The sequence below is a fragment of the Phocoena sinus genome, chromosome 1, assembly GCF_008692025.1.
Source record: "Phocoena sinus isolate mPhoSin1 chromosome 1, mPhoSin1.pri, whole genome shotgun sequence".
NCBI lineage: Eukaryota > Metazoa > Chordata > Mammalia > Artiodactyla > Phocoenidae > Phocoena > Phocoena sinus.
Genome location: NC_045763.1, coordinates 117,229,343 through 117,239,794, shown reverse-complemented (window position 1 = coordinate 117,239,794; position 10,452 = coordinate 117,229,343). Strand labels below are relative to the sequence as shown.

Here is a 10,452-nt window from a genome sequence, read left to right as displayed (position 1 = left end):
ATGAGAAGCCCACACACCACAACAAAGACTTAACACAGCCCCCAAGTAAAAAAATAAATTATAAAATAAAAAAATAAAATTGTTAAAAAAAAAAAGAAGTCAAGCCTGAACCCTGGGTCCCAACGCTGATCATGCCTCTTGGGCCCTGGGCACGGAATCACCTCATTGCTAGTCTGGGGCTTGAAGAAGGTGGGAAGCAAGACCACCAAGACCAGGAGCTGTCCTGGCCTGCTAGCCCCAGTCCTGCCTCACCCTAGCCAGTTGTGTGTGTGTGTGTGGAGTGGGGGCCGTGAGCGTCTCCCTGTGCCTCCATTTACTTAACCACCCTTTTTAAACCAAGAGGTTTCTTCCCGTATAAAAACGCCCACAGTCTTGAGCTAACCTAGGCAGAAAGTTTCCCACTGGGGCACAAGTTTCAGGGCTCTGGAGTAGGGGTAGAGGTTCTCAAGAGTGGAGGCTACTGCCTCCAGGTCCTTTAACTCAGGTTCTTCTCCACTGCCCCTCTCTTTTAAGCACTGCCCTCAGCTTCTGGACTGCGGCGCCTTTAAACCCTCTCGGCCCTTGCCCCGCCCCTGGTCCGCCCCGTCCGAGGCGGGAGCAGGCTGAAAACCTCCCGCCGGGCCCGGCCCCGGAGCTTCACTCGCGCTGCAGACGCCTCCTGGAGTGCGCAACTCTCCGGCCCGCGTGAACGGTGAGCTGGAGGGAGGGGTCTCTAGAAAGCTAGAAGCCAGAGCTTGCGACTTGCTCCAGTGAGCTTGGTGATCAAGGGCTGGCAGGCAAGGGTCCGTTGACTGCTTTGCCCCTCCCCGGGCTGTCAGGTCTGTCCCCAGGCTCTGACCCCGCATTGTTGAGCAATGAGGTAAACCGCTGTTGCGAGTGCATAGACGGGGCCGTCCGTCCGGATTAGGGACTCGGGGACTGCGTCCCGCCCGCCGGCTCCAGCCCCGGGTCTTCGCTGGGGTGGGGAAAGGGGGGCGTCAGGGATTAGCTGGCTGGCCCCCAGTGATGGAGCGTACAGGGTCCCGGCGCCCACCCTGGCCAGCTCGGCGCCGCCGGGGCTTCCGAAGCGACGCTTCACTTCCTAGTTCCAGGAGCACGTGTGGGTGCTGCCTGCCCTCTGCGTCCCCGAAGCCGACCTTTCTGTTCATTCTCCTGCAGCTCGTTTTTCTGGGGATTCGGCGTCGCCGGTTGGGGCGAGGGGGCTCCGCGCGCGGGTCCCGCATGGCCTCGCCTTCCCGGGTTCGGGCGGGGAGTTGAAGCTCCAGTCGCCTCCAGGAGAGTCCCCCCGACCTGAAACATCTGGGAGGCTGCAGCCCTGACTGCGCCCCATCATGCCCTGTCTGTAGGAGGTGGTGTTGAGGGAGGATGGATGCTTTCCAGGCCTCCAGCCCCTACGGGAGCCGATGCCCCCACCCCTTGCCCCCTGCTGCTGGGAAAGTCGGTGGTGGCCGCGGGCGGGCGGTCGGGCGGGCTGCCCAGACCACTGCGTCACCCCAGCGGCGGGCGGTGGGTGATTCATCCCAGTAACGGACCAGGGTGTGGCGAGGGGGGGGCGGCAGGACCGGAAATGGACTGCCACCTCCCTCCCCCACCCCCCTCCCTCTGCAGGCCTCCTGGAGTCTCCTGGAGCCGGTATCTGTGAAGTTCTGGGGCACCTTGGTATCTGTGAGCAGAAAGAAGTGGGGTAGAAGTGAGGATGGACTGGTGTGGGGATCCGGTGTAGGAGGAGGCCTGTGGCTCTCCTAGTTTTCTGACTCCAGAGCACCCGACAGAGGGACAGCTCCCCGTCTTTAACCCCACTCCCAGTTTCTTCTTCCTAGTCTACAGGGAAGACTGCCGAGGAGGCCAAGGTAGGGTGGGGCCGGCAGGGCCCTCCCCTTCCAGAATCAACAAATAAGTCTTTGTCCAAGTGCAGTTCTCCCCCCACCCCCACCCCCCCCCCCCCCCCACTCCACAGCCCGGGTCCCTCTTTTGCTCTCCGGGGATTGGTCTCTAATCCCTTCTCCCCACCCCCATCCCTTCTCCCCCACCCCCATCCCTTCTCCCACCCAGGATTTTCAGTTATGGGGCTCTCTAGCTCAGAATGTACCTTCTGTTCCCAGGACATTTCTTCTACTCCTGAACTATTTCCTTAAATCTACTTCTCTACCCCAAAACTTGTAATTTCCCTTCTCCACACGCCCTCCGTACCCTCCACAGCTGCTTCCTTGAGGAATCCCTTGCACCTGTCTGTACCTGTGAAGCGGCCCCTTTCCCAAGGATCCCACTTCTGCTCCCCGCCCTCGCCCCGCCCCCGCTCCGCCCCCACTCGGAGCCTCCCCGCCACTCCTGCGCCGAGTGGATGTTTCTGCCTGGTGCCCCCACCCTGCCCCATTCCTGTGTTTGGTACACAGAAGCCATGGCAACGGCCCCCACCATACCCCTCCTCCTGCGCAAGCCTTGTGGCTTCCTGTTTGTATAGCTTCAGCTTTCTCTTCTGCTTGCTGACTCTTGATACCAAGGGGGCTGCCCCAAGGTGGCCCTTCAATCATAGGTCTCCCATCACCCCCGCTCCCTGTGGCACTTCACTTTGGGGGCAAGTATCCCTGTTTTGCCTTTTCAAAATAGTCTTAATGCCAATTCTGGATTGGGAGGTTCCCCTGTGTCCTCTCTGCACAGTGAATGGAGAGTCCCTTTGTCTTTCCAGTTCAACACCCCAGCCAGGAGCCCTGGAATCCTACTCCCACCCCATGTCCGCTTTTTCTTTGGCGTCGGCGGTGCGGTGAGGTCAGCTTCCAGCCCAGGGTCTGGGTGGGGCTGAGGGCTGGAGTGCCTTTTGTGGCCCCTCCCCCTTTCTCAACTGTTGTAACCTTGTGGGTGGGAGTGAGGGCTGTTCCCACCGCTGTAGGCAGCTCTGGGGTTTAGGTTACTCACTGCCAATCCACCCCCCAAGCTGTGCAGCTGTTGTTTTCCCTTCGGACCCCCAGCTCTGGGCATCTCCCACACAGCCTTTCCCCACTGCAGTAGGCAACTGGCTACCCTCCCTCCTTTAAGGGAGAGCCAGGGTATGTCCCCTGAGTGTCACTAGCGTGGGCCGCTCCAGCTCCAGCGGCCGCAGCCCCTCAGCGTGTGCCTGCTCGTGGGGGTGGGGAGAGCAGCCGTGGGCAGGCTGGGCCCGTCTGGCCTGCCTCCTCCCAGAGCTCTGCTTTACGGCTCTGGCACCTCGGGATCTAGGGCAATGGCTCCAGAGTGGAGCCGAGACACTGCAGCTGGAGTCTGTGACCTTGCCAGATGTGCCCAGGCACCAGGGTTTAGGAGGGAGACCCAGAGGTGGGTCTGGGAGGCCGAGTCTGTCCTGCCCGTCCATACCGTAAGTGACACTGGAGGGGTCACTCTTCGGTCCTGTGCTCCCCTCCTAACCCTGGTGTCTGGGTTAATCATTCTCCTGTCCTTTCTTTCCCTGGGCCATAGTGATCCCTGGGCCTCAGGCCACTTGGCTCCATGGAGACACAGCCCTGAGGCCCAGGTGACCACAGTGAAGCTGCTCCCAGAAGTGAGGTCTGAACACTGGGCTGGGAAAAGGGGGCTTACTGGTGGCAGCAGCCTCTGGCCCCCCTCTCCTTGCTTCTGAGCCTCCCAGCCGTGGCCCTGTGCGTCAGGGGTCACAGGCTTACGGAGACCGAGTGGCTCTCAGCTGGGCAGCTGGGGCTGGGCTGAGGGGAGAGAATCTTGTCTCCCTCTCTCCACTCGGCCGGCCTGCCCTCCCCCTGCTGAGTGTGTGCTGGCTCATGGTGTGGGTCAAGGCCCAGACTGACATTTATCTGGCCGGGCTTCCGGGCTGGGTGAAGTGGGGCTGGGTTGTCTTAATGAGGTTTAACAATAACTGGTTATGGGGAGGATCGCTGCCGGAAATGTGCAGCCCAATAGGCTGCAGTCGGAAGGAGCAGCCATGTTGCAGTGGGGGGGAGGGGACAGGCCCGAGCCCCACCTCTGCTGGGGCTGAGAGGTGGGCGGACGTTTGAGGCAGCTGCTGTCCCTGTGGCCTGCCCCAGGCCCAGGGAGGGGGGGCTGGGGTGGCTCAGCCTGCTGTGCGGGGGGGACCCAGGGAGCCAGAGTGACTCCATCCCTTAAGTCTGACCTGGCCTGGGGCCAGAGGTAGGGAGAGGCAGTGTTTCTCTTCCCTCTCTTTGAACAGAGGTGCCTGGCCTGGGGCATCCCCTTTTATGTACAGTCAGCCAGCTCTATCTCAGAGTAGAAAGAAGAGCCCATGGGGAGGGGATGGGGGCAGGAAATGGGGTCCTGGCTCCCACTCGGCATGGGTAGCATTCCTAGGACAGGGCTCTGGGTGTGGGACCTAGGCGGGGAGGTGGCAGGTGGGGACAGACTGCCCACTGCGAGGTGCTGTCAACCCAGGCCAGTGGTCAGGAAACCACCCAGTTCTTCCTAACAGAGGTCCTCCAACTAAGTTAAAGAAACCCCGCTGTGTATTTCCCCATCCCTCCCTCTCTTCCCGGGTTTCCCTAAAAATGCCACCCAAGGCTCCTGGATTAGTGCCCTATTCCTGCTGTAACAAATTATCACAAACTGAGTGACTTAAAGCAACACACATGTAATATCTTGCAGAGCTAGGTTTCACTGGCTAAAATCAAGGTGTTGGCAGGGCTTGCATTCCTTCCAGGGGACTTAGGGGAGATTCCATTCCTTACCTTTCCCAGCTTCTGGAGGCCATCTGCATTGCTTGGTTCATGACCCTGCGTCACTCCAACCTTGGCTTCCTTCTCACTTCTCCCATTCTGACTCATCTGCCTTCCTCTTTCACTCATAAGGACCCTTGTCGTGAGTGCACTGGGCCCCCCTGGAGACCCAGGGTACTCTCCCTATCTCAAGATCTGTAATTCAATCACATCTGCAAGATCCCTTTTGCCATATCAGGTAACATTCCCAGGTTCTGGGAATTAGAACATAGACACCTTTGGGGGGCCATTATTCTGCCTACCACTGCTTCTAGAAAGGAAAGTAGAATTAGGTATTACCTCTTTTCTCACGGGAAGCCCCTTTGCCTGGTGAAATCTGTTAAGGACCTACTCAGACCTGCCTCTTCCAGGAAGCCCTCCAGGCTTCTTCTGCCAATATTCCTCTCTCAATTCCTCTAACATGTGGTCTGACTGTGTAGTTTAATATTCATCATGTACAACTCTTGCCCTTTCATAGGTGCTCACTTTGTCTCTCTGATGGCACTGTGGGCAACTTTAGGGCCAAGGACCTCTGTGTCTTCCACAATCCCCAGCACAAATAGTGGGTGTTCAATTAAAACCCAGTGGCTAATTAAGGGTAGATCTGTCCAGTCCCCTAGCTCCTGACATAGGTTTCTCCAGCCACTCCATATTCTTTCCAAATCATTCTCTTGCCCAGAACTGGAAAAGGCAGGGTTGGGGTTAGAATGACCAGTTTGCCTTTGCTAAAGCTGACCACCCCAAACGAGGGGCTGAACCCCCAATCCTGGCCTCATTTACCCTATTTTCTATTCCAGCGGGTTTTATACTTCATTGTAGCAGTGGAGCCATTCAAATGAAATCTAATGGGAAGCCTCAGTAGAGTAGACAGGCTACCTGTCACAGGGGTGGAAGAACCCAGAGGTGCCTTAACACCTCCTAGAGTTCTGAGCACTGAGAGTTAGCCCATGTCCAGGGGTTAAGGTGAGACTTCCCTCATTTGGTGGCTGTTCTCACCTCCTCACCTCCGGGGCCCACCCTGGGGATATGGTGTGTGTCAGAATCCCCCACCCCACAGGCTGCAGAGTGCTGACCACAGGCCTGGATGTGTCCTCTCCCCAGCTTCCCCCAGACACCACCGCCCTTTGGGATGGCCAACAGGGGACCTTCCTACGGCCTGAGCCGGGAGGTGCAGCAGAAGATTGAGAAACAATACGATGCAGACCTGGAGCAGATCCTGATCCAGTGGATCACCACCCAGTGCCGCAAGGATGTGGGCCAGCCCCAGCCTGGGCGCGAGAACTTCCAGAACTGGCTCAAGGATGGCACGGTGAGAGCTGGGCGCCTCTGACCAGAAGTGCCAGGAGAGCAGGGCTGGATCTGAGGGACCGGGGATTGTCTCAGCTGAAGAATGGAGGGCAGCCCCCTCCCAGCTCTTCTTGAGCCGGGATATCTTCATCGTGCAGAGGCCCCCTGCTTTCCTCCCTCCTGCCGAGGGAAGTGGGAGGGTGAACGTGCCTCCCTGCAGTGGAAGCCATGTGTGACAGAAGGAAGAGGAACTCTAAGGGAAGAGCTGGGGGAGGTGTGCTGTAGTTGGTAATCCTGGAATAGCACCGTTTATGCTCTGGGCTCAGAGGCAGGGGGCTGGTCAGGAAGGAGCCTGATGCTCACTCCAGGTAGAGTCAGAGCTGTCTTCAGGTAGGAGAGGTACCTCTGCGGTTCACTGTCTCTAGCGCCGAGCATGGTACATTCTGATCTGTGGTAGGCAGGGCCTCACTTCTGCACACCTACTGTCCTCACCCAGGTGCTGTGTGAGCTCATTAATGGGCTGTACCCCGAGGGGCAGGCCCCAGTGAGGAAGATCCAGGCCTCCACCATGGCCTTCAAGCAGATGGAGCAGATCTCCCAGTTCCTGCAAGCAGCCGAGCGCTACGGCATCAACACCACTGACATCTTCCAGACTGTGGACCTCTGGGAAGGTGGGTCAGGGCCAGGGCACTGTCATCCAGAAGACCAGAGGCTGGGTTGGGCCATGTCCACCAGGGAGAAGGGACAGGTTTCTGATACCTGAGGACAAAGAGTGGTGTGTGTGTGTGTGTGTGTGTGTGTGTGTGTGTGTTTATGGAGGAGTTGGCCATATTGGGGGTTGGGTTGGAGAAGGGTCGGGAGACCAAGAGTAAAAGAATTAGGAAGCTGGGCCTGCTGACTTAGTGATAGAGGTGGAAGCCTGGCATGCAGGACCCCAGACCCACTGAGGCCAACATACCCCCTCCCCCTTCCCAGGAAAGAACATGGCCTGTGTGCAGAGGACACTGATGAACCTGGGTGGGCTGGCGGTAGCCCAGAACAATGGGCTCTTCTCTGGAGATCCCAACTGGTTTCCCAAGTGAGTACTGCTGGGGCAGCCCAGGCCCCGGGCCGGCGCGGTGATCCTGCCCACTCCTGTCCCTAGGAAATGCCCTTTACAAAGCACTTTCACATTCCTCGTCTCACTTAATCCTCATGAGTCTCCCGGGGTGGCAAGGGACAGTCCCTTTTGAGAGATGACCGGGTGGCTTCAGAGAGCTCAAGGCTCTCCAGGGCAGAGCTGGCACCAGTACTTAAGCCAAAGAAAGCCTGTGCTATGTCCATGGAGGACATTTACTGGGGCAGCCTCCACCCTCCTCCTAACCAACGCTCCCTTTCCACCCAGGAAATCCAAGGAGAACCCTCGGAACTTCTCAGACGACCAGCTGCAGGAGGGCAAGAATGTGATTGGGTTACAGATGGGGACCAATCGCGGGGCGTCCCAGGCAGGCATGACTGGCTACGGAATGCCGCGCCAGATCCTCTGATCCCACCCACAGCCCTGCCCCTGCCTGCCGTGAATGGTTAATATATACACATATATATATATATATATATATATATATATATATATATGTGTATATATGTATATATATATTTTAGCAGTGACATTCCCTGAGAGCCCCTGGAGCTCTCACGCTCCCCTCTGCCAGGGTGGGGGCCTGGCCTGTCTCCTCTGGGGGTGCCTGACGGTGGCCTCCCCACTGTGCTTACTAATACATTCCCTTCTCTAAATCCACCAAAACTGGACCAACTGGCCTCTTTTCCCTGGGACCAAAATTAGGGGGGCATCACCCCCTCTCCCCACCATACCTCTTCTCTTTCTCTCTGGCCTCTCTTCCCCTGAGCCCTGTGCCCTAATCCATTCCTTGGCTGGGAGTCAGGGATGCTGCCTAATGGCCTTCTCCCAACAAGTACGCCTCGCCCACAGCTGTGGCTGCAGGGACTTAATTTATAGGGAGGGGTCTGTGGCGGCTGCCCCCCCAGCCCCAGCTGGACTGCACTCACCACACTTCTGAGGCAGCCTGCCCTGGCAGAGGCCTTCAGGCTTCTCATTTTCCATTCCCCTCTCTGTGGCTAACGGGTGGGGGTGAGGGGACCGGGGAGGGAAGGCTGCCCACCATGGGCTGGGGCTTGAAGAATCTGAGTTTGCTGGTTTAAATAAAGAATCTCTGTCTTTTTTTGGATGGACTCTGGCTGTGTCTGGGGCCACTGAGTCCACTGTTGGGAAGGGAGGAATGTGGGGGAAGGGCGGTGACTGGCTCCAGGGAAGAGGGCTTTGAAATAAAAGGTTACAAACATCTCCCCATCATCGATTTCCTTCCCATTCTTTTTCTCACTTGGTTTAGGGGTGGGGTTGAGATGGGACAGGCCCTCCCAGCTGCCCTTGGGCTAGAAGCCATGATGACAGCATACGTGGGCAGGCTCCACAGGGAGGCGGGGCCGTCACCTACCCAGGTGCTCCTGGCTGGGCCCTTCCCACAGCCAGAACAGTTCTCAGCCACTGCAGGAAGGTGGGGCCGGCCGTCCACACAGCCCTGAGTCCTGGCAGGTGTCTGGGTGGGAGGCCCTCAGGCAGGCTTGATGCAAGGTGACCTCTGGTGGCCAGACCAGTCTGGGGGCCAGGGGTAGGCTTGCGGTGGTGAGGATCTGGCGAGCTGGGGGATGAGTGAGCAAGAAGGAGTTGGTGGTGGTGGCTGGAGGCAGGAAGCCTTGGTGATCATCCCAGGCACTTGTGAGCTGCTTGCTGGTGAGAACCTAGCAGCATTCCTTCTGGACGGGTGGCCCTGGACCACAATAATCAATTTTGGGGTCAGGTTGTCCTGAGCTCCCAGCCCTGACCCAGGCATGAATGTAGTTCCAACCCCACGGCCTTCCCATCAAACCCTGTGTCTCCCTAGAGGCTCTGGGCCAGTCCCCCACTTCAGCTCCCACCTGCATCAGCCAACCTGGCCTCCACTGTCCCTCTCCCCATGTCCACTTCAGTGTGTCTCTATTTCCCGAGGATGGGAAAGCCACACGTTGTGCCTGAGGGTGACAAACTGTGCAGTGGTGGATAACAAGAGAGCTTCCATTCTCCTTTCACCCACCCCACTGTGGTTCCCTCTGCCAAGAAGCACCTACTGTGTGCCAGGCCCCATGCCACTGCTGTACATTAGCCGTCAGCTCAGGGGTTCTCCACCTTATCCGAGCCCCAGCCATGGGCGAGATGGTATTTGGTTGCCTGCTGTACTCCCTTGGGCTGTGGCACAGATAAGATAGGGTACAGCCTGTTTGCAAATTCCCCGGGGATTAGCTGTCACTCCACCCCGTTATCTCCCATTCAGGAAGCCTCCGTGGAATGCCAGTGAGGAGGAGTGATGTCATTGCAGACGCAACATTGAATTCATTGATATTTGAACTGAAAAAAAAACAAACCGGGCTTCCCTGGTGGCACAGTGGTTGAGAATCCGCCTGCCAATGCAGGGGACACGGGTTCGAGCCCTGGTCTGGGAGGATCCCACATGCCACGGAGCAACTGGGCCTGTGAGCCACAACTACTGAGCCTGCGCGTCTGGAGCCTGTGCTCCGCAACGAGAGGCCGCGACAGTGAGAGGGCTGCGCACCACGATGAAGAGTGGCCCCCGCTCACCGCAACTAGAGAAAGCCCTCGCACAGAAACGAAGACCCAACACAGCCTAAATAAATAAATAAATAAAAATTAAAACAAACAAAAAAACATCAGAGGGTACTCAAAGATTGAATCATAATAAAAAAAAAAAACCAAAAAAAACACAAAAAACCATTTGCACCCTTCTCTGATTTAACTATAGCTATGAATTATGGGCCACAGGCCTCACGACTTTCTGGGACCGGCACACCACAGAGCCAAGACTGAGGACCACTGTCTTCTCCCAGCAGATTCCCATGTTAGTCCACAAGGTGGATATGACTGTATTATTTCCCTCATTTTGTTCCCAAATGAGCGTACTGGGTCCCAGGACAAGAAACTCACCCAAAGCCATATAAGGATTTAGTGGGCAGAGAGGGGTTTTGAACCCAGGTCATCCTGGCTGGGAGCTGGCTGAGCCTATGCTGCTCCAGCTGGACTGGATTTGAGAGGTGCTCAGTCACGGGGACTCACCTCCCTCCTGGCTGGATCCACCACCCACCAGCAAGCTCTGGGAGGCCCGTCCACGTCTCCCCTTAATCCACTTCGCTCCAGGTTCAGCTCCTCCCTTCTGGAAATGGCCTCCACTGACTCCTCAACATTTTGTTTTGCTTTCTGTTGGCTTTACAGCATTTTGTTCCATGTGAAATCACAGTTTCATCCCTAATTTGGCCCCTCTCATCTCTCCTGGCACTCCTTCAGGCCCTGGAGCCCAGAATGGGTCCCAGCCCTGGGAATAGAGGGAAAAGCTTCTCTGAGTGGCAG

The 10,452-nt window shown here is 57.3% G+C and overlaps 1 protein-coding gene across 2 annotated transcripts; it reads left to right on the top strand.

The window, feature by feature from the left end:
• Nucleotides 1–569: 569 nt before the first annotated feature.
• Nucleotides 570–8,340, top strand: TAGLN2 (transgelin 2). Of its 2 annotated transcripts, none has more exons than XM_032630399.1 (5): nt 570–691; nt 5,814–6,021; nt 6,496–6,670; nt 6,975–7,077; nt 7,384–8,340. In XM_032630399.1, the coding sequence occupies exons 2-5, from the start codon at nt 5,842–5,844 to the stop codon at nt 7,523–7,525; spliced, it is 600 nt and encodes a 199-aa protein (XP_032486290.1). In that variant the 5' UTR covers nt 570–691; nt 5,814–5,841; the 3' UTR covers nt 7,526–8,340. The 2 variants fall into 2 exon arrangements, with proteins under 2 accessions (XP_032486290.1, XP_032486300.1); XM_032630409.1 differs by lacking the exon at nt 570–691 and adding an exon at nt 1,642–1,850.
• The last annotated feature ends 2,112 nt before the right edge of the window (nt 8,341–10,452 follow it).